The 21,855-nt window shown below is 47.4% G+C and overlaps 1 protein-coding gene across 1 annotated transcript in view; it reads left to right on the top strand.

The window, feature by feature from the left end:
* The window catches only part of COPS8 (COP9 signalosome subunit 8), a 248,396-nt gene that overhangs the window by 64,118 nt on the left and 162,423 nt on the right, over window positions 1-21,855 (top strand). The window contains exons 3-4 of the mRNA XM_069615984.1: window positions 3,225-3,273; window positions 4,259-4,391. Of these exons, the coding sequence (XP_069472085.1) occupies window positions 3,225-3,273; window positions 4,259-4,391 (182 nt within the window). The remainder of the gene's footprint in view (window positions 1-3,224; window positions 3,274-4,258; window positions 4,392-21,855) is intronic.

Genomic DNA, 21,855 nt, shown 5'->3' with positions numbered 1-21,855 from the left:
CTTCGGGAAGGGCACTCTGCCATCAGGTGGCTGGAACAGGGGGTGAGTACACAATCCCTGCCTGCTGTCCCAGCCACTCAAGCCCCTTCCCTGGGTGCCTCCATTTGTTTTCATTGCGCGGGGACAAGATGTGCCTCTCCACCCCCTCCATTTAACTGCGAGACTGGAGGGCAATGCTCAGTAATTGCGCTCTAGTCCTAGAGCTCCTCCCGTCTGGTTGCCATAATGGGGATTTCTTTTTTTTCTTCCATTTTTTTCATCGGGAGATCGGCTGTGCTAGCATCATGGCTCTGCCAATGAAAAATTGTGAAAGCCATTTGCACGCTGGACCAACCCTCGGGTGGCAATGGCTTTCATGCCCTGCCTGTTGGGCAGACATGGCCTTTAACGGCCCACAGCCCGAGCTGAGAGCGTCGCTTCACACTGGCCTGCCGAGCCGTTAAAGGCCATGTCTGCCTTCCTGGCAGGGCATGAAAGCCATAAAGCTGTTAAATATTCGAAAAACATGACTAATCCAATTTATTTAAAAAAATGGTTCCCTCTTGTGGCCTACATCAAAGCTAAAAGTTGCAAGTCAATACGCAGGCATAAAAGGTCTCACTCCCACACCCCCCAGAATCTTCACATACTCTCAATACTGCATTTCTTACTCGCAAAGAGTCCGTTATCCATAACAAATGGCTAGTGGTGAGTGCAAATTTAGAGTCCTGACCTAAATTCAATCTGACACACAAACACAAGGTATCGGGTAATATTATCGCCACCAAAAATATCGCCATACATCTGGTCGTCGGGAACGGCCATAGGTGATATTTTTGGTGGGGATAATTTATGGGGTAAATGGATGGGGAGGTTGCGGGGGTGTCCCCCGCTCCCTTTTAAAATATATGGGGGTGGCGGGGGTGTCCCCCGCAGGTTCCATGGGGTAATATCGCCGCAGAACTGTATGCCGAAATTTTCGTATGGCGATATTTTTGCGGCGATATTTTTGCGGCGATATTTTTGCGGCGATATTATCACATGGAACCAAACACAGTGACTTGGAACGTTTAAGCCGGAGGGTATTCTGGGGGTTCTCTCGCCCTTCATTCACTTTTTGTCTTTGAAGGAGGGTTAATGAGGACTTTTCATTTTGGGCTTAGGATGCTAGGTGAGGTCCGGAGTGCTTAACCTGCAAAGGAAGGGACTATGGGTTCAGAACTGAAAAGAGCGTGCGGAAGGGGCTGGTAGGAGATTAATGTATATCAAAATTATTACCAATTTGTTATAGCATGTTTTGTGTTGGTGACTACAAGATGAGATGCAGATGGTATGTCATTATGTACACAATTAGCGGAAAGATGGTACATATCAGAATGGGCTTTGTAAGGGCTTTTTAAGAAATATTCCTAACCTAACGCCAGCACTTGTCCTTGCAAATTGGTAAATTGATCACATGAGCTCGTATAGCCACTATTTAGTGATGATTCAATAAATTAGTGAGAACAAATTGTAAATGTCTTGCTTTTAATTAAGAAAAACAATAGGTTGCAGAGGTGCCCTCAATTTCCTTATGTTATTAAGATATAATACTTCGATTGAGTTTGTATTTACAGTAATTTTGCAGGTGCTCCTTGTTGGGATCTGTGCTACCAGACCTAGATAAGTGAGATAGGGGCTGGTTCCTCGAAAACAGACAGGGTGGGGGAGGGGGACCAAACAAGTGCACACTATACACAATACAATTGTTGAGATTCTTTGAATTTTCACCAAACAAGGTATTTTTTTAAAAGAAGGTTTTATGTTAAAGTTACACATCCAGAGGATTTCAGGTTCAGTTTAAATTAAATAAATGGTTCATACTAATTAATTCGCATTACTGAGCATTGACTTAAAAAAACACTTGATTTGTTTCACAATGTTCCATTTGACATTGATTTCATGTGGATCCAAAGGGACATTTTTTCACATTAGATACAGATCTTTCAAACAATATAAATTCTTTAAATGTTGACCGTCCAGATATCTCGATGGGGATTGTTTTTTTGATTGTACAGATGGGTGTCACCTATCTGCTACTATGCATTTCGGGCTCTTGCTGCGCCCTTCTTCAGGTAAAGAGATCTGATTTTGATTCTATTCTTAGAACGATGGGGGAGCCATCTACAGTGGTCCTTCACTCTAGTAACATTCACATGCCAGTTCGAAGCTTTTTCCTACTGTTCTCAGCTGGGTCTTAGTTCTGTCCCAAAGGCGTGTGGGCTTAACCATTCACGATTGGTGTCAATCAGTGTCCAATGACTCTCGTTGTTGACGGTCATTCATTTCTGTGTTGATTTTCCATGATGGCGGTTGACATTGGCGGTCGATCGGCATACACCAAAGTTTTAACTTCTATCTCGGTTATTCAGATTGCACAATTGTTCATGGTTGTAGAAGGTAGCAACCGTTACGTGGTTTGGGTTAGAATACTGCAGCGATATTCTTACTGGCGTTCTCCCCAGCCGGTCAGCTGAAGAAAGGAACGCATGTGATCCTTACTGTTACCAGCGGACAGACGCCTACATGATCGGTTATCCGAGGAGGCTGTCCACTCCTTGCATGCTGATCGGCTGGAGAGAAGTCCATTGTAATAAAAGCGTTGTTTGCTTGATTAACAGATGGATGATACACACCGTAAAAAAATTCAAAGGTTTGTAATATTGGCTCATACATACAGATTTCATTAGCAAAAATATCCATATTGGTGTTCACCACACATTGGTGTTAGGCCAAATGGGACGCTTTACTAAAGATTAATAATGTGCCTGTGGCACCATTTACAGTCTGTGTTATACTACCATAGCTCTGCAATTGTTCGACATGGAGCGTATTGTGTATTAAGTAATGGCTAGGCAGTGGATTATAATTTGTGCCATTGGGCCCTTTCAGCTATGGCATAGCACTACTGTTCCTTGTGCATGTGACAGTCAAGCCATTTTTACAACAGATCCTTTAAGAAAACTGAACTTTATTTTTTAACATTTCAAATTTAAAACACATTTGGCGTATAGACCAGATTGAAATAGGAATTTGTGGAATTGATGATTTAGTGTATGTCCAGGTACTGGCCTGGGTTTGCTCCTGCACATTCTTAAGCTCTTCTTATAACGAGGAACTCCTGCCACCTTTTGCTTATGTCCTTCTGCCAATGTCTTTAATCAACATTGCTTTACTTAATAACCAATGTTTGTTTATTATTGAAGGAATAATGCAAGATACCTCTGGAAAAGAATTCCACCAGCAATCCGCTCTGTGAGTATATGATGTACACGCACACGTCCTGTTGAAGCAAGATATATAGTTCTGCAATATCTGAATAAAATCCTAGTACTATTTAGTTGTGACTTCACACCACTGCTGTCTGAGGCAGCGCACAGCAGAGTTCCAACTACCAGTAGAGCATTTAATTAAGTGTGACTGACTTTTCTGATTACTATCGTTACGATTGTCTGAACTGTTTGACGATTCACAGCCATCAGTTGATATGGAAATATTTATAGTATTCTGTTTTAGAGTCGAATTATCACTAGCCAATGGCCAGTGACACTTGCACATTTTATTTTATATATATATATATATATCTCGTACGACCTACAAAATTCAAACCGTGGTCGAAGTAACCATGTAATTCCCCTCAGACATCAGAAAATGAACTAAAATGTTGCCTTGCAGCTAGCCATGATTCAGCTACTATTGTTTACTAAACAAGTTACAAAAACCCATGATCGACACAAGTCAAATAAAGACTTTGGTTTTTCCTTCCCCAAATTACTTATTTGCAGGAATAGAAGACTTTGAAAGAGAACACTCCAGAGTTTCCATGGATGTGAAGGAGTTCATGGGCAGCACAGTTTATTTTGAAAGTGTGATCAATAGGCACTTATCTTTTGTGAGTAGGAGTCTACATGTCCTAAGAAAGCGCATGGATGGAACCTCTTCGTTTTTTCCAGGGCACTTTTAACAGTGATCTAATGGTTCCCTGACTAAAGTACTTCCCTGAGTTACAATGTGGGTTGGGTAGTAGTGCAGTGAAATCAGTCATCCACACTGCACTGCGAACCAAGAGCATTTTTTTTAAACCAAATGCATGTACAACTGTCTTAAAACGGACCACGTTATTAAGAAATAAGAATGTGTAATGTTTTCAACCACCATCTTCTCATTTTTACAGTATTTGACAAATAGCTTATATATGGATGATTGGAGAGGTGATGTGCTCTTCTTATTTTTATGGCAGGCAAATTCAGAGCTTGGAAGCATTTGGTCTGTGGGACAGAGGATATGGCAGAAGGATTTCCCAGGAATATATACAGCGATCAGCGCTCACCCGTGGTCTGAAAACATTCAACTCATCATGGAGGCTTTGAGAGGTAAGTTTGCTATACCCCTTCTTTATCTCCCTCTGTGTAACCATTTAGCCGTACCTATAAACGAAAGCCCCGAGAGGTAGATGTTGATAAATAATGTGAAATCTCACTGCCACTGTCTTCTCTTTGCTAAGCATGGAATGTCCAGTTGAGAGGTTATACTCGGCCCTTAACACACTGCCCTTCTTTTCTATCACACTCCCATTTACAGAATTTTAATGGATAGCCGGCATAGTTTATCCCACTACTTGCTTGCCTCAGGCTTCTTTTAACACTTTGAGGATGCATTCCAAACTTCTTTAAAGAAGTCTTACGCTTTGCCCAGTTACCGTGGCCCAATCTCTGAATGCCCCTTCATCTGAACCCTAAGAACTGTTTACATTCCTCTCTAAAAATGAAGAAAGATCAAAGCCCTAAACTTGGTGAGACCTATAAACTGTTAATCTCTACCCGCTTCCCATCGCTGGATCAAGCAGAATCTTGTGTTCTCTTCCACCAGATGATTATAAACTCCCACTCTTCCCTCGCACACTGCCTTGCATTGACTCCCAGCTTTTCAACTGGCGGCTAAAGATTTTGTCTCGTTCTTTTCATCTATAGATTCCAAAATCCATTGGCTCCCGTCTGTCCCATAGCCATCAATCTCCCCATTAAAACTCTTCACCCCATTCTTTTTCCAAATCCTCATGCTTCCTGTATGACAATGCTACACTCCAATTATATAATGCCTCTTGCAATGTAAACGTTGTACAACTGTTCAACTACTCCCTAACCATGATCACTTATCTGGGGTACTTCACACTGTCAAGAGTTCTTTCTCAACAAATAAACCTGCTGATCCTGGAGTTCTTTACAACTGCTATCCAAATTCAGGGCCAGACTAAACATGGAGCAAAAGTTAATCTGCAACAGGCCCTGCCACTCGGAGGCCCCCTGATGCATGTTAATTCCACAACTTTGCATTTATTTTTTTACTTGCTGATGGACTTTTGTTTGAGATTTAGACCTGGATTCAAGGCTCAGTTACCCGAGAGTTGTAGAATTTCCGCATAACGTGATGCTTTACGCAGGATAGAAAAGAGACCACCAACATGTCATAAATTGTGATACCCAAGACTACATTGCTTTACATTACAAATCTGAAAGGGTAGATAGAATTTGCACTTTTAAACGGAAGAGTCGACTTTCTAGTATGCTGCCTCTGCTTCCTCATCGCCCGCGTCCTAGCTAGCATCCACACTAGCAATACTTCATTAGTCACATTGTTGTGCGTGCATGCATAACATAGCCCCGCCCCCTCACAAATCATTCAAAGTAAAGCTTTTGTGTCGGAAACGTTACAAATAAAACAAACGCTGCAATACACGAAAAGGAAATGTACTAAACAAAGGTAAATAAAGTGTATTTACAGTTGATTCCCAACAGTGCCCACCTGCTAGCTAAAAGTTCTGAAAACTGCCTAATACAGACAGCAAATGACTGACAACTGGATTACCTTTTCAGAGTTACATATTCCACCCCTCCAATACTAATTAGTTACCTGAAAGAAAATAAATACACCTGCATTTACTTTCCCCATTTACACTCCACCCCCAATGCTAATTACCTGCCTGATAAAAACAAGGAATAAGTACTCGCACCTGCATTTACTTTCCATTAATTTCTGCAGCATGTATTAGTACTCTATCTCTTTTTCTAATTTAAAATAATACTGAGGCTGTGCTAATAGTTTTATAAACCTGCAGCTGAGGCCTCCTTCCTCGTTAAAAAAAGCCCTATGCTCGGGCCTTTAACTTGGTCTTCAAGGCCCATTACGCCCGGTATGGCCCTCGCTACAGGTCTATAACGCTATATTGGAACCATTTTTTTAAATATAATTTGAGTTTTGAAGTGCTACAGGTCCCATTTAATTCCAGAACTGCTTGAACATTTTGTCGCTGACGATGGAAAGTAAAAACAAAAGCAAATGGAGGAGGCAGCATTTTAACCGCTGCAGGGTCATGTCGCCTACAACCTGTTACCCTCCCCCTGAGAAAGGGGAGGGCAGGGGGCGGAATGACGCCGAGGTGCCAAAACAACCCAAAAGCCCGCAAAGGGCTAAACAAAGGAAGGGGGCGGGGCGAGCCGCCATATAAGCAGCAGGGTCCAACGTCGGAATCATCTCGCTCCTGCAGTGGGACCCTGCAGAATCGCCGTAGCAGAAGGATTTTGTTTTGGAAGGTGTTTGTGTCGAGAGGATTTCGTTTGGTCGGTGCGCTTTGAGGAAGGAGTTCGCTTGCGTTGTCCAGCAGGCGTGGTAGCCGTACCGAGCGCAGAAGGCAGGGCAGGTGCCCAGGACCGAGGAAGCCAGCGTGAGCGGACCCGGCTCAGCGCTTCATCGAAGGCGGGGCAGTAGCCCAGCAGCAAGTAGGACAGCGGGAGCAGGATCCGGCGCAGCTGTACAGCGAAAGCGGGGCAGGAGCCCAGGATCCGGGGAGCGTCGCCAAGGAAAGACCAGGAGGTACGTACGAGGCCGCATCCCCGTACTAAGGCTCTGGACTACCCGAGCGGTCACCCGCGGGTGGGTCCCTCCGCCACAGGAGCCGGCGCACTCATCGGTTGCCACGGCACCACGCAAAGGAGGTGGGCACACAAAGCGGACAATCGCGAGCGGCTGAGCACGACTTAGCCGTGGGCACCGGCAGCACTTGTAATTGGAGCCGCAGCCACAGCAGAAGGACTCAGACGCCCGAGCGGGCATCCGGGAGGCGGGCCGCACAGACTTGCTCCGCAAGTGCTCGCGACACAACAGGCAGCAACAAAGCAGCGGAGGGAGAAAGCGATCAGGCGGGCAGGCGCTCTCGCCTAGAGCAGTCGGGACGGCCAGGGACAGGCCCACTTGCCTGGATCGACGGGCCGGTGAGAAAGGCCCCAAAAACACACGGAAAGGCCTATAACAAGCAGGCAAGCACCAAGGGGCTAAGAGACGACGGTGAACACGGGGAACAGCAACAGGCTTCCCAAGGGGGACAGGAAGCAAGCGGTTGGCCCAGCGAGAGATCCACAAACAATGGATCTGGCAGCCTTTTTGGAAATGGCCAGGGTGGCGGCAGCAACACATGGGCCGGACTGGATGACAACAATGGTGGCCCAAATGGGCCAAGGAGGGCTCGGACACAGCCAGTTGGTGGAGAGCTCACCTCTCATGTGTCAGGACTGTGCCAGGGAAACAACGGGGGTGGAAGAGGAGATTCACAGTGTGGAGGAGGACGAGGAAGAAGAGGTCCAGGTGTGAAGAAGAGAAAGAGCACAATGACGGCGAAGGCTAAGGCCAGCAAGGAGCAGGCCAACAGCACCAAGGGACCGCGACAGAAGGGGAGGGCGCAGAAGGATGTGGCCTTAACGGCCCCTACACCTGCTGAGGCTCCAGGGAACTGTGTGAGCCCACCCAGCACTCCTGCGACCAGAACGGTGGAGGTAGCTGGGGGAAGGAACCACATCCCTGGAGATGGTGAAAGGTATGGTAATGGAATGCATGCAAGCATGGGGGAAAAGTGGTCAAGTGCCAAATGTAATTTTTTAATGCCAGTTTGATGGAAGGAGTGGTGATTAGTGGGGGAGCAGCGACTCAGCACGGGACAGCCCAGGGCTTGGGGGGAGGGGGCGGGGGGAGGCCCTGGGGCGGAAATGGGAGTCGGGTATGGTCTCAAGTAGGGGGAAAAAGTCAGTTGCCACAGAAGAGCGGGATCCCACCCAGGGGTTCTCTAGCAGTCGGTCTGCCTAGCGTGGGTCCGCCTGGGGGGAGCAGTCACCAATCACAGATTGTTGCCGCAGCAGGGGCAACAGGGGGACAGGAGTGGTGGAGACAAGGGCCAGGGGCACCTAGCACCACGGGGATGGCTCAACCACCGGTTCCAGGGACCCCGGCAAGTGCACAAGCGGGCCAGAGTGGATGGGGGCCGGAGGCAGTCCTGGCAGGGGTGCAGTGCGCAGCGCAGCTTCCAGCAACAGGCCTGACCAACGGGGGACCAGGGGGAAGCTGGGGTCAGGCAACCCAGTATGGGAGACCAATGCCAGGGTTTGCGCCAATGCGAGCAACAGTGAATTCTTTGGTGTGGCATATTCCATGGGCCGTCAAGGAGAGATTGTGGAGGAAAGAATTTATTGACATCTTCGACTTATTAGGAATTGTGCCCATTGGGGGGCGGGGGGGTTGAAGGAGCTGTCAGAGAAGGAGAAGGAAAAGAGGGACAGGGAGAGCACCAAGGTGGAGCACTCCATTAACAATTGGCTCAAGGCATATAGGATGTACATGTCAGTGATGTTGGAAAGGTATCCCCAGGATGCACTAGCAATGATAGCTTACGAGCAGTATGTGCATGACTTGTATCAGAAATATGGCGGCGAGGGGTGGCTGGAGTATGACCGGGGTTCCAGGTTAAAGATGCAAATTTGGCCAGCAATGTCATGGGACGAATTGGATGTCGGAGGGGGAGGGGGGATACATCGACAAGGTGGTACCCTCCAGGGAGCCAGAGGACAAGCCGCAAGGGGAGAGGTCCCGGGCATGGAGGGGCAGAGGGGGGTACACGCAGCGGGGGAGGGGGTCCTTTCGTGGGCCCTCCTCCTGGGTGTATGGGGCAGAAGCCCACCAGGGGGAGCAAGAGAACTGCTGGAGGTTTGCAGAGGGGTACTGCTCATATGGGAAGACATGCAGGTACAAGCACCAAAGGGGAGGCAGCGCCGGTCCCCACAGATCCACCCCAGGCGAGGCCAAGCACAAGGACAGTAGCAAACCTAAAGAGAAAGCAAATGTTGATTGAAATACCGGCAAAGCTATGCAAGGTGGGGGAAGCTGTAAATGACAAATTTGTGATTAAAGGGAAATTACCCACGCCAGTTAACCTCCTTGCCATGTCTCCTTTTCTGAATATATATCACAATAATGTGGATGCGAAGTTGTTGTGGCAAGGGTTCAGGTGGGGTTTTCAGATCCCAGGGGCAGGTAGCCAAGGGGGGGGGGGGAATGAGGCGGCCAACCTACGTTCAGCGTTGGAGAAACCAGAGGTGGTAGAAAGGAAGGTGGAAAAGGAAGTAAACTAAGAAGAGTGGCAGGCCCATTCCCTGCTCCACCCATGGACAACCTGGTGGTATCCCCACTAGGGTTGGTACCGAAGAAGGAAGAGGGCCAGTTCTGCCTGATCCACCACCTATCCTTTCCCGAGGGTCAGTCAGTGAATGATGGCATTCCTGAGGAATTGTGCAGGGTACAGTACGCCTCCCTGGAGGATGCGGTGCAAAGGGTAAAAGCAGCCGGGGAGGGGGCTCTGTTGGGGAAAGCAGACATAGAGTCGGCGTTTCGATTGTTACCAATCCACAAAGACAGTTACCATTTGCTGAGTTTCAAAGTTGGGAACGACTACTATTACGACAGGTGTCTGCCAATGGGTTGCGCTATCTCATGCGCGCATTTTGAGGCCTTCAGCTCCTTCTTGGAATTTACAGTGAGGCAAAAAACGAAGGAGGGGGGAATATTGCATTACCTGGATGATTTCCTCTTCATTGGGAGAAAGTGGACAGAAGAATGCAGGGCCCTGATGGAGGAATTTAAGGGGATGATGGGACAGTTGGGGGTGCCTCTGGCGCCAGGTAAGACCATGGGTCCAACCACTACATTGACATTTCTGGGGATTGAAATTGATTCAGTAAAGGGCGAGTGTAGGCTCCCGCAGGACAAGGTACAGAAGCTACAGGTCAGGATACGAGACCTACGGGGGAAAAGCAAGGCGACCTTGCGGGAGTTGCAGTCGCTGGCAGGAAACCTCAATTTTGCGGGGAGAGTAATACCATTGGGCAGGGCGTTTGCCAGAAGTGTGGAACTAAAGACAGTAGGTTTGCAACACGCCTCTCAGCACGTCCGGTTGGGAACGGAGGTAAAAGAGGATCTCGGGATGTGGGACACCTTCCTAACGGAATCCAATGGGGTGGCCATCTGGAGGGCAGACTGGGCTAGCAGTCAGAGGCTCAAGCTTTTTACCGATTCCTCGGGGTCCCTGGGTTTTGGTGCAATCTTGGGGGACAGATGGTGTGGCGAGGCATGGCCACTGGAATGGCACAAGGAAGGGGTCACTAAGGACATTACGCTATTGGAACTATTCCCCATAGTAGTGGCATTTAAGTTGTGTGGGGAGCACCTAGAGAATAAAAAAGTTGCCTTGTGGTCGGATAATTTGGCAGTGGTCCAGATTATTAACACAGGGTCATCTAGCAATCTGAGGGTGCTAAGGCTACTCGGGGAACTCACCAAAAGTCTTTTAAGCTTGAACATTGAAGTCCTGGCACGGCACATTCCCTGTGTAAAAAATACGGCCGCTGATTCTCTGTCTCGTTTGCAGTGGGACCGGTTCCGGGAAAGCATCCCCGAAGCAAGGAAGGAAATGGCCCCGAAGCAAGGAACAGTGGTGGGGGATTATTGGGGTGATCTGAGTTCCTTGGTAGAGACAGCACTGGCGCCAGGTACAGCCAAGAGGTACAGGGCATGTTGGCATCGGTTTACGCAATTCCAAGAAGAGGTGCTGCCAGGCAACCGGGTTGAGAACCCAGTACGGGCCTTTGTGGGTTGGTGCTGGAAGACGGGGAAGACCCGGGCATGGGTAGGATACCACTTGGCGGCCATAGCGCATTATGCCAAGATTAAGGGGGAGAAGGACCCCACCAAGGAACACTACATCACGCTGGCCATGAGAGGTTGGGCAAAGCAATCCGTAACAAACCCAGATGAGAGGCGGCCAGTTGATATCTTAAAGTTACATGGGTTAATTAAATGTCTGGGCTCAGTATGTAACGACGAGGCCGAGAGGGTACTGTTCACGGCCGCCTTTACGGTGGCATTCTTTGGGGCTCTCGGGGTCAGCGAGCTGGTGCCAGAGAACAAGGACGGCAAGGGGAGCGGGCTTTTACGCTTAAGGGAAGTACAGGTCAACAGCAACCAAGTGGTCATCTATGTGAGGAGATCAAAAACGGATCAGAAAAAGAGGGGGGCGGCACTAACGCTACAGGCCATCCAAACAAGCAGAGTATGCCCAGTGGCGCCAGTGGCCAACTTTCTCCAGCAGCGGCTGCCATCAGAGGCTCCGTGGCTCTTGCACAGAGACGGGTCCGCACTAAGCCGCTTCCAGTTTAAAAAAGTGATGGCGCAGGGATTGGAAAAGATGGGATTGACCGGGGGCCGGTTTGGGACACACTCATTCCAAATAGGGGCCGCCACCTCTGCGGCAGTCGGGGGGATTAGGGGCGGAGGACATCAAGAGGTTGGGGAGATGGTCTTCAGGATACTACAAACGATATATCAGGCCAGAGAAAATGTAAGTTAACCATGCCGTTCCCTCCACTTGTCATATCCCAGCAGCACAAGGAAGGAGGAAGCACACCGTGTGGGTAGTGGGGCACTCGTTCATCTCAAGGGCCAAGGCAAGCTGGACTCAGCAGCAGGAGGAGCTGACAGCCGGCGAGTTCAGGATTGAGTGGCACGGGGTGCCAGGGACGAAGTGGGCTCAGCTAAAGGGGCGGTTGCAGAAATTACTGAATAGGCAGCAAAAGCCAGAGGTGTTGGTGATACACTTGGGAGGGAACGACCTGACCAGCCTGGGGAGGGGGGTCCTGCTGAAGGACATTACGAGCTCATTGCAGGAGATCTCAGTTTCTCCCAACTGTGCTGAGATCATGTGGTCGAAGGTTATTCCCAGGGCACAATGGAGGGGGGCCGAGAACCATTCAGCAGTTGAGAAATCGAGGAGGAAGCTGAATGGGGCCATTGCAAAGTTCTGCAGGGGCAGAGGTTTCCATCAAATCAGGCATGGCCTGATCGACGGGAAGACGCCCGAGTATTTTCTAAAAGATGGGGTACACCTGTCCGCAAAAGGAATGGAGCTCTTTTTCTGGAACATTTGTACCAAATTGCTGGAGTTATGAGAGGGAGACGGGAAGAAGGGGAGCCACAGTGGGCGGAAACCCACTTAGTGGCGTGGCAGTGTTTGGGCAACCAAGCACAAATGATAGACTCCGGATGAGCCAGAAAGAAACCGGAATGGGTCTTCGCTCTTGGGGGCCTAAACGGCGAGGGTGTCTGGTGGTAACGAATAAGGATCAGCTTCCCCCCAAAAAACTGCGCTCTCCCCACCCACGACACCTGCACGGGCAGGATAGGCTCGGGTACAAAGGGTCGGGGGAGTTGGGGGCCTACTATACAAAAGTATAGGGGGAAGCAAGGGAAATCCGGCACGGAGCAAGCGCCACACTTGCAGACTGGAGTTCACAAAATGTGTACAATAATTCTGTTGTTATGGAAATAAAACTGCTGCCAAGTTTGCCATATGAAACACTGTGTCATGCCAATTTGTTGTTTAGAAGGAGTAAAGTGCAGCTAAGGGGCATGCGCAAAGGAATAGAATAATTGGCAAGAAAGGCTAAATGGACAAATTCAGTGGTTATGCAGTAGTGAATCATTTAACTGGCTATGTATTTGGCCCCGGTTCACCATAGTGCACAAACATGGTCTAAGGTCTATACATAGTATCTATGTCTGTGAAACTGCAAGCTCCAGTAAGCAGTGCTAGATTAAACGAGGCATAGTTTTATTAGGGTGAAATTGTAGATACAGCAAAGTAGATAGTATTGCAGAGCTGTTAATTTTCATTCGCTCATCTATACGTTCATTGTCTAAAGCACAATAGCAAAGATTTTGCTGCTGCAGAACCATTTCTTGCTGCTGCAGCATAATCTAATTTTGCTATCAGTAGGATGTTGGAACTAGAGACCATACCCTCTCTTCGGCCATTAAAGACCATACATTTTAATTAATTTGCTGAAATGCCTCTTAATAATCAACTTCACTTGTAACCACGATGCTCCGGGTGAGTAACGTTTGGAAACGACGCATATTTGTTTGAATGCTTAATATGTTGCAGCAAAGCATTTTCACTATGCACAAATCCTAATTGTTGGCTTTGTCAATAACTGTATTCTAGTAAACCAGTGAGCAAGGCTATTTTTAAATAGTTCTCTCTCAGGCACTTATGAGTTAAGGGACAGTGCGATTATATTCTTTGCCGAGATCTTATATTCTTTGCTGAGATCACACAATTTGGTTAAGTGGTGAAGACAAGATTTTAGCCCCGTTTGCAATCAAGACAGTTGACCACAGCTCTAGTTTGAACACAGATTGTTTTATTTTCACATTTTTGTAACGTCCAGACCCGAGGTTATCACAGTTTGGTACAGTAAATAAGCAAAAGAAAACAGTACATTAGCAGGTATTAGTAGTGATAGCAGTAGGTTACAGTTGTTACTCGTTTTTATCAAATAACCAGGTTTTTACAAGCTTTTTGACTGTGGTGTATGATTGTTCTTTTCTGATGGGTGCGGGCAAAGAGTTCCAGAGAGATGGAGCAGTGACGCAGAAACCTTTGTTCTGTAATGTGTAAGTGGATCTTCCGTGTGTTTTACAACTCTACTATGGAGACTTCAAACCGTGAAATAAAATTCATAAGGCCACATGCATTTAGCCATTGTTTTACACTCCTGCCATGTCTAATGACCCAATATTTGTCCTTCTTAACCCCTTAAGGGCGGGTATGTTTGTCCTGAATTCCGATGGGAAATAATTGTAGGCTCCACCCAAAAATGGGGACTGCAAATTACTGCCATGGGTTTCCCCCCCAGTGCCAAGGCCTTTTTTGGTGATTTCAGTATTTCACCATGCAAAGCCTTCTAACATTTTCTCCTTCATTAACCCCTTAAGTGCCAAGGACGAGCTATCTCGTCCTTGGCACTGGGGAGGTAATGCCAAGGACGAGATACCTCGTCCTTGGCGCTGGGGAGGTAATCCCAAGGACGAGATACCTCGTCCTTGGCACTTAAAGGGAGGCATAGCTGACAGCAAAGACGTCTATAAAACATATTTGACCCAACTCTGTGTCCTCTTGTGTTTTTGTCAGCAAAAATAAAACCAGACAAGCAGGAACAAAGTCCATATATTAGTCTGCGAGTGCTCACTGCGAACAGCAGATACTGCCCCCTCAAAGTACGTGAACGTCGGAAAGCTGCACCCCTCGTCCGCCCCAAGAAATGTCCATGAATGTCCATCTGGTGACGCCTAAATGAGGAAATCGAAAGCAGCACTCATTAACCAACTGTATAGAGCCTTTTGTGCACCCTGCACTTCGGTTTACTCTCGGATACAGCCAACAAAGCATTCCTCTGAGATAATTGTATTGAAAACCACTTAATTTTTTGGTTTCCAGCACTCATTTGAACCGCAATGCATGATTTTCTAATCCTGTCCTCATATGAAGGGCTCTTGTCTCTAAAGGCACTCATGGCAATGCGTTCTTGGGCATGTGCCTTGTGTAGCACGCGTTAATGAATGCGCGTGAAATACATAGAAATGCCGTGGAGGTGACACCATGCAAATAAAAGCACTCTACAGAGGCGGATTCTTTAGTCAACAGCGGCTTTAGCTGTGTCAATCTAATGCACCACTTGCCTCGAGCTTTGGTTTCCTTTTTCTCAACATTATAATTTGTATGCAGTTTACAAACTTCTCAAAATCTCTTTCGCTTAGGTCACATGTCAGTCTTTTGTCCATTACAGAGTGCCAGATATGAGGGACATTATGGGGTAATAGTACTTGCTAGGAAAGGCCTCAAGGGAGTTTAGTTGAAATGGACTTCACAAATTCTATTTCATCTGACTATTCAAGAACCTCTTTAAATATCTCTATAAATGCTGCTAAACGTCCAGTCCTAGTAAAACATGGAGGACTGTGCACTTTATAAACCTCACCTGGGGTAAACGAGTGAGTTACCTCGGCAGATAAAGATTCCAAACCCAGTATGATGGTACTGCATGTTAATGTGCCTGCTGCAGAGATTGTTGTGTACCTGTTTGAATGCTAGTAAAATAGCTCAGCTAGTGAATGTGTGTGCTGCAGAGACGTTCGCTCTCAATCACGTGGGCCCCCTGAATTATTGCTCACAACACCTAATCCATTCCTGCCCAGTTTCCCGTCTATGCTTGTTCTTTAAGATCCTTGAACAAATTGTATTTAATCAACTCACCCTTTACCTCCTACCAAGCACCCACTGAAACCACCAATAATTAGTTTAGGAGGCTATCCTCAACCATGTATCCGACTTGCTCTCTAGGGTCTCACAATTGTCCATCCTTATCCTCCTTGAACCTTCAGCTTTCGATAAAGTGAACCACACTGGACATTGACACTGGCCTTGCGTGGCTTGCTTGCTTTGCCTATCTGTTTACACAAATCGCCTCCTTGAAATGTAACATTTCACTTGTCGTTGTGGGTGTCCACCAAGCCTCTGCTCTGGGCCCCTCCTCATCTTGCCATTCAACACTTTGCTGGGAGACTTTTGATTCTCCTATCAACTCTATGCCACATAAAATGTTCCCTTTCCCCCGCTTCATCACGCACCTTCAGTCTAAACTCGCAAATTGTGAGGATTGTGACACTGGAGGGTATATCTTTCTCCAGTGACTAACTCATTCCAGATAATCGTCTTGTCAAGCTCGGTCAACTAACAGTTTACTGGTTAAACCCATCCTTTGCTCAATCCAAGCCAAAACTTAATGTCAGGACCAATTTCCTTGAGAAATTGGTTCATGCGCAGGATCCATTGCATCTCTGCTAGTGTGGGGGTTGACAAATTTAAAGCCATTAATAAATCACTTCAAAGGCACCTGTCTACACTAATTTTCTCAATTGTCTGCAAGTGAAAATTGATTAGAATGTTGGTATTGGCCAAATATCTGTATTTCGAAGGGATTGTGTCCTCCGACGTATTCCTTATCTTTGATAATTCGTCTCCAGCTTGCTGGCCTCGGAAAAAAGTTTCTCAGTAGAGGGCGCTGCGCATCGACGTCTGTCGAGTTGGTGTCCCTCGACAGCCACCGTATCGGCGCTGACGTCACCATGCCCATATATAGCCACGCGCAGCGTCCGTTGCTCAGTTCTGTTTTTCCGTGCTTCGTGATGCCTCGGAATATCATTGCTCAGTTCTTCAGTCAAATATACTTCATTTTTCCTCGTGAATACCGACTCGTACTCGATGGCTTCCTCATCCGAACCGACGACTCCATGGTCCAGCTTCAAAAAATGTCGAGACTGTGGAAAGAAAATGTTGTTGACGGATCCTCACAGGATCTGTTTGTGTTGCCTGGGAGTCGAGCACCATTGTTCGGAGTGCGAGGACTGCATGTCCATGACGGCGAAAGCCTTGAAGGAGCGTAAGGGGAAGCTCGAGAGAGGTAAGGCAGTTAAAACTTCTTCAAAAGTTTCCTCGGCAGAGTCGAGACATTCGTCTCCTGGCCATCATAAAAGACATTCTCGTTCTAGGTATCGAAGCAGTTCCCATCACTCTTCGAGATCTAAGCATTCAAAAAAGAGACGTTGAAGATCCCCTTCCTCTTCTTCTTCCGTTTCCCCGAAAAGGGTCTCCTACCCCACAAAACATAGCTCTCAGGCTGAGTGGGAGGAATTCAGGAAAAAGATGCTTAGCGTCTTCGAGAAAGCGGCCTTGACCCCCTCGAAGACTGCTGAGTGTGATAGATACCCTGGGCGAAAGACCCAAAAAATCAAAACGCCGCGAGTCGCAGCACCCGGCGAAAAAAGTTACTCGAGAGCGTCACAAATCCTCCAGTAAAGGCAAGGTCGCGTCTTCAATGCCGTCGTCGAAGATCCCTTCGACGCATAGATCTGCATCTTCTGCGCCATTATCGAAGGGTTCTTCGACGTACAGATCAGTCGATTCGACGCCGAGAAAGGACAAACCCGCGGCCACCTCACAGCCAGTGGCCATACCTAGAGCCTCGATCACGAGAATGTCGTCGACAACCTCAAGTAGAATTCCGATACTCTCGAGTTCTTCGAGGCCTCTACCAACTTTCTCGACGCCTTTTTCGATGGCTTCGAATCCTTTAACATCCGCGTCGACGTTTTCTCAGCCAATTATGACGAATTCTCTGGGATTTATACCATTTCCAAGATCTGATCACTCCAGAGCCTTAGCATCTATTTATGAAGAAGGGGAGAATTCGGATCAGGAGAGACCTTTTGAGTTGCAGGGATCTGCAACTCCTGTACCAGAGGAATTTGCCTCTGAGGAAGGTGGGCTTAAGGACCTCCAAGAATCCTTACATGAAGCAAGTGGGTTGGACACTTCCCCAGAAGTGGAATTTGCCAAACCAGACCCAAGGGAACATGCTGAAACCCTTTATAGTATCTTGATGGCAAGGATAATAGAGTTTATGGGGTGGTCTACACCCTCACCTGCTTTTCAGCAAGACAACCTTACAGACATTTTGGTTAAAGGTCCACAGGAGGATCCTGTGGTGCCATTTCATGCGGCATTGCAAAGGAAAATACTGGCAAACTGGGAAACTTCTGAGGTTATCCGGCGGTTAACAAAACATTATCAGCCGAGTATAGGGTGTCTACTGCTGACCCTGAATATTTATCCAAACACCCAACTCCGGAGAGTCTGGTTGTTCAGGCAGCAACCTCATCGGGTAGTAAATCGGCTTACCCTACTGTTCCACAGGACAGGGATGACGAGAGATATGACTCTATGGCCAAAAAAGTATTTTCTGCATGTAGCATGGCGTGAAATCCATCAATGCTACTTGCATGCTCGCAAGGTTCAGCCACACACTTTGCAAGTGTGCTTCATCAGCGGCTGACTGCCTCCCGGAGGGAGAAGAAAGGGAAGCGTTTCTTAACATCATTAAGGATGGTAAAGACGCAATGTGCGAATCCCTTCAAACTGGCATTGATTCTACTGACCGTATCAGCAGGGCCATGGCGGCAAGTACAACAACCCAGAGATTTGCTTGGTTGCGAAGTCTGGTTTTGCTCCAGATGTGCAAAGCAGACTCTTGAATATGCCCTTTGACGGCTCTTCTTTATTTGGTAAGAAGGCGGATGACAGTTTAGAAAAGCTTCAAACATCAAAGGCAGCAGCAAAATCCCTGGGAGCTGCAATCCGTCAGACACAATATCGCCCCTCAGGAACCTCTTGGAGAGGTAATTCCTTTTGCTTCTATTCCGCATTCAGAAGAGGCAGAGGACAGCCGGTTCAAAGGGGTCAGAAAAAATTCACCTGAGGTGGACGGGTTAAAAATACAAAAGCCGCAGCAGCAGCAGGTGCCTCTTTACCCTCGGCATCTGCATCAGCCGCCTCCAAACCGCTCGAGGGCTCTCCTCACAAAACAACAGTAGGGGGCAGGTTAACTCCACATCTGACGGAATGGCAGGCTATTACGTCAGATGCTTGCGCATTGGAGACAGTTGCCCAAGGTTACTGCCTGCCTTTTCTACAAATCCCTCAGTCATCCACCGGGGAACAGCTCAGATCCGCTCCTCTTGCAGGAAATTGTAGACCTGCTAGAGAAAGGTGCCATAGAACCGGTACCTGTAGCGGAGAGGAACAAGGGCTGGTAACGTCTCCCAGCCTTCGACTTTTTGAGGTTGCTAGGCCTCATGGCATCCTGCATCTTCCTTGTGCCAGAGGCTCGCCTGAGAATGAGATCTCTTCAGTGGGCACTGAGAACTCAGTGGTCGCAATTCTCAGGGAGAATGACAGACCTCCTTGAGGTTCCGGACAAGGTTGCCAGGAGAACATCTTGAAAGGAGAACTGTTTTGGTAACCATGGCCGGAGATAACAGTAGTCACAGATGCCTCACTCACGGGGTGGGGAGCCCATACCAACGACTTAACCATCAGCGGTCGTTGGTCTCCATCGGAGTCCAGACTACATATCAACCTGTTAGAGCTGAGAGCAATCAGACTAGCGCTGAAGGCTTTTCTGCCATCTGTACAGGGGGAAAAATGTCCTGATAATGACGGACAACACAGTGGCCATGCACTACCTCAACAAAAGAGGAGGCGTAGGATCCCTGCCCCTTTGCAGAGAGGCGATGCAGCTCTGGTTTTGGGCAATCCAAGAAGGAATCTCTCTATCAGCAGTTCACCTAGCCGGAGAGAAGAACTTGACGGCGGATGCTCTGAGCAGGCAGGGCACAGTCTCCCACGAGTGGGAACTAGCTCAGGAAGACCTTCAGGAGATCTTCGCCCTTTGGGGAACCCCTCAAGTGGATCTGTTCGCCACCAGTACAAACAGGAAGTGCGATCTGTTTTGTTCAAAGGAATTTCCCCCGAGAGGAGCTCTAGGGGACGTGTTCGTAGGACTGGGAGTTTCCACTCCTGTACGCGTTTCCACCAGTCCCTGTCATTCCTCAAATGATCAGGAGGTTGAGAAGATTTCGGAGGAACATGATCCTAATTGCCCCAGACTGGGCCAGGAGAATGTGGTACCGGGACCTTCTGGACATGTCCATCTGCCCTCCATTTCGCCTTCCACTCAAGGAGAATATTCTCTCACAGAAGGGAGGTCAGGTTCTCCATCCAGACATCAGAACCCTCAACCTTCACGCTTGGCTTCTGAAAGGTTGAGATACAAGGATTGGGACCTCCCTGATGACGTTATGGAGGTGTTGCTTTCGGCCAGAAGGCCAGCAACAAAGTCTTTATACCGCTGCCGTTGGAACAAATTTTGCAGCTGGTGTAGGGAAGAGAATATCAACCCCTTTTCATGTGGTACACCAACGGTGTTATCCTTTTCTACTCTATTTGGCAAATTCAGGCCTTCAAGTTGGCACTATCAAGGGCTATCTCGCAGCGCTATCGATCTTCAAGCACACTGCAGAGGAGCCATCGTATTTCAAATTACCCTTAGTAATACAATTTCTAAAGGGATTAACTAATGTCTATCCTCCAAGACCATTCCAAGTTCCCTTATGGGACTTAAATTTAGTCTTAAATTTCCTGATGGGCACTCCTTTCGAACCACTCCACTCTTGTTCGCTAATATTTCTCACCCTTAAAACTGTCTTATTAGTGGCACTAACATCTGCTAGAAGGGTGAGCGAATTACAAGCTCTATCTTGTAAACCCTCTCATACAATTTTTCATAAAGACAAAGTTGTCCTACAGGTGAAGCCTAATTTCCTCCCAAAGGTGGTTTCTGAATTCCACATCACTCAGAAAATTACCTTACCTTCATTCTATCCTCCTCCCCATCCGGGGAAAGAGGAAGAAAGGCTACTCAGGCTGGGCCCAAGGCGGGCTTTAAGCTTTTACATCAGCAGACTTGCTAGGATTAGGCAAGCAGACCAACTGTTTGTAGGTTACTCTGGGCACAAATTGGGACTACCGATAACAAAACAGACCATTTCCAGATGGATTATTTTGGCCATTCTGGAATGTTACAAACTAGCAGGGAAAGAGCATCCTCAAAATTTTAGGGCTCATTCAACCAGGGGTATCGCAGCCACGTCGGCCCTCCAAAGAGGGGTTCCGGTTCGAGACATATGTGCGGCTGCCACATGGTTGTCCGCACATACCTTCACAAGATTTTACAACCTGGATTCCTCCTCTAGTCAAGAGACTAGGTTTGGCAAATCAGTATTACATTCTGTTCATTCCTAAAGGGAAACATGGCGTTTTTACTCCCACCTCCAATTACACACCACTGCTATGAGAGTCTATCAAAGAGAAGGAATACGTCGGAGGACACAATCCCTTCGAAGAACAAGTTACTTCTTACCTGGTAACGTTCTTTCGATGGGATGTTCCTCCGACGTATTCCTTATCGCCCCTCCCATCCATCCCCACAGTAATAGTTCCCTTGTGGTTGCAGCTTACGCTCCTTCAAGGTCAATAACCAATTCAGGCATGACTTTACTTATGCTACAAAACGGAACTGAGCAATGGACGCTGCGCGTGGCTATTTATGGGCATGGTGACGTCGGCGCTGATACGGTGGCTGTCGAGGGACACCAACTTGACGGACGTCGATGCGCAGCACCCTCTACTGAGAAAAAAGATTCTGCGGCCAGCAAGCTGGAGACGAATTATCAAAGATAAGGAATACGTCGGGGGAACATCCCATCGAAAGAACGTTACCAGGTAAGAAGTAACTTGTTCTTTGGTGCCGTCCATTAATCTGATCAATAAATGTGTTGCATGTACTGAATCAACTATTGTGGAATATTAGTCTGTATGGCAACAAAGCACAATGGTTTATCATTAATAGATCTAAAGTTTTACGACTGGGCTGCTTGGTTCAACAGATTAAAAATTATTTGAATGTAGCAAGATTTTACTCTTACAAAAAAATTCTTGGGTATTTTGTAAATACTAAAGTTTACATTAATTTCTGAGACAATGAACTTAAGTAATGTAGGTCCTCGTGATATAGGCTTTCATTTGCGCCGGGGATACTAAACTCTTGAAGATTTGAAAGATAACGTGATTGATAATACCTTTCCTTCAGGTTGGGTTTATAATTTATTTGTTATGACTCGTTCTGTAAAACTTATTTATCTTTCTTTTTTTTTCTGGTCCTTGCTGGA

The sequence above is a fragment of the Ambystoma mexicanum genome, chromosome 9 (assembly GCF_040938575.1).
Source record: "Ambystoma mexicanum isolate Mex_15411 chromosome 9, UKY_AmexF1_1, whole genome shotgun sequence".
Taxonomy (NCBI): domain Eukaryota; kingdom Metazoa; phylum Chordata; class Amphibia; order Caudata; family Ambystomatidae; genus Ambystoma; species Ambystoma mexicanum.
The sequence above is the reverse complement of the archived record's forward strand: the minus strand, read 5'-3'. Positions and strand labels throughout refer to the sequence as shown.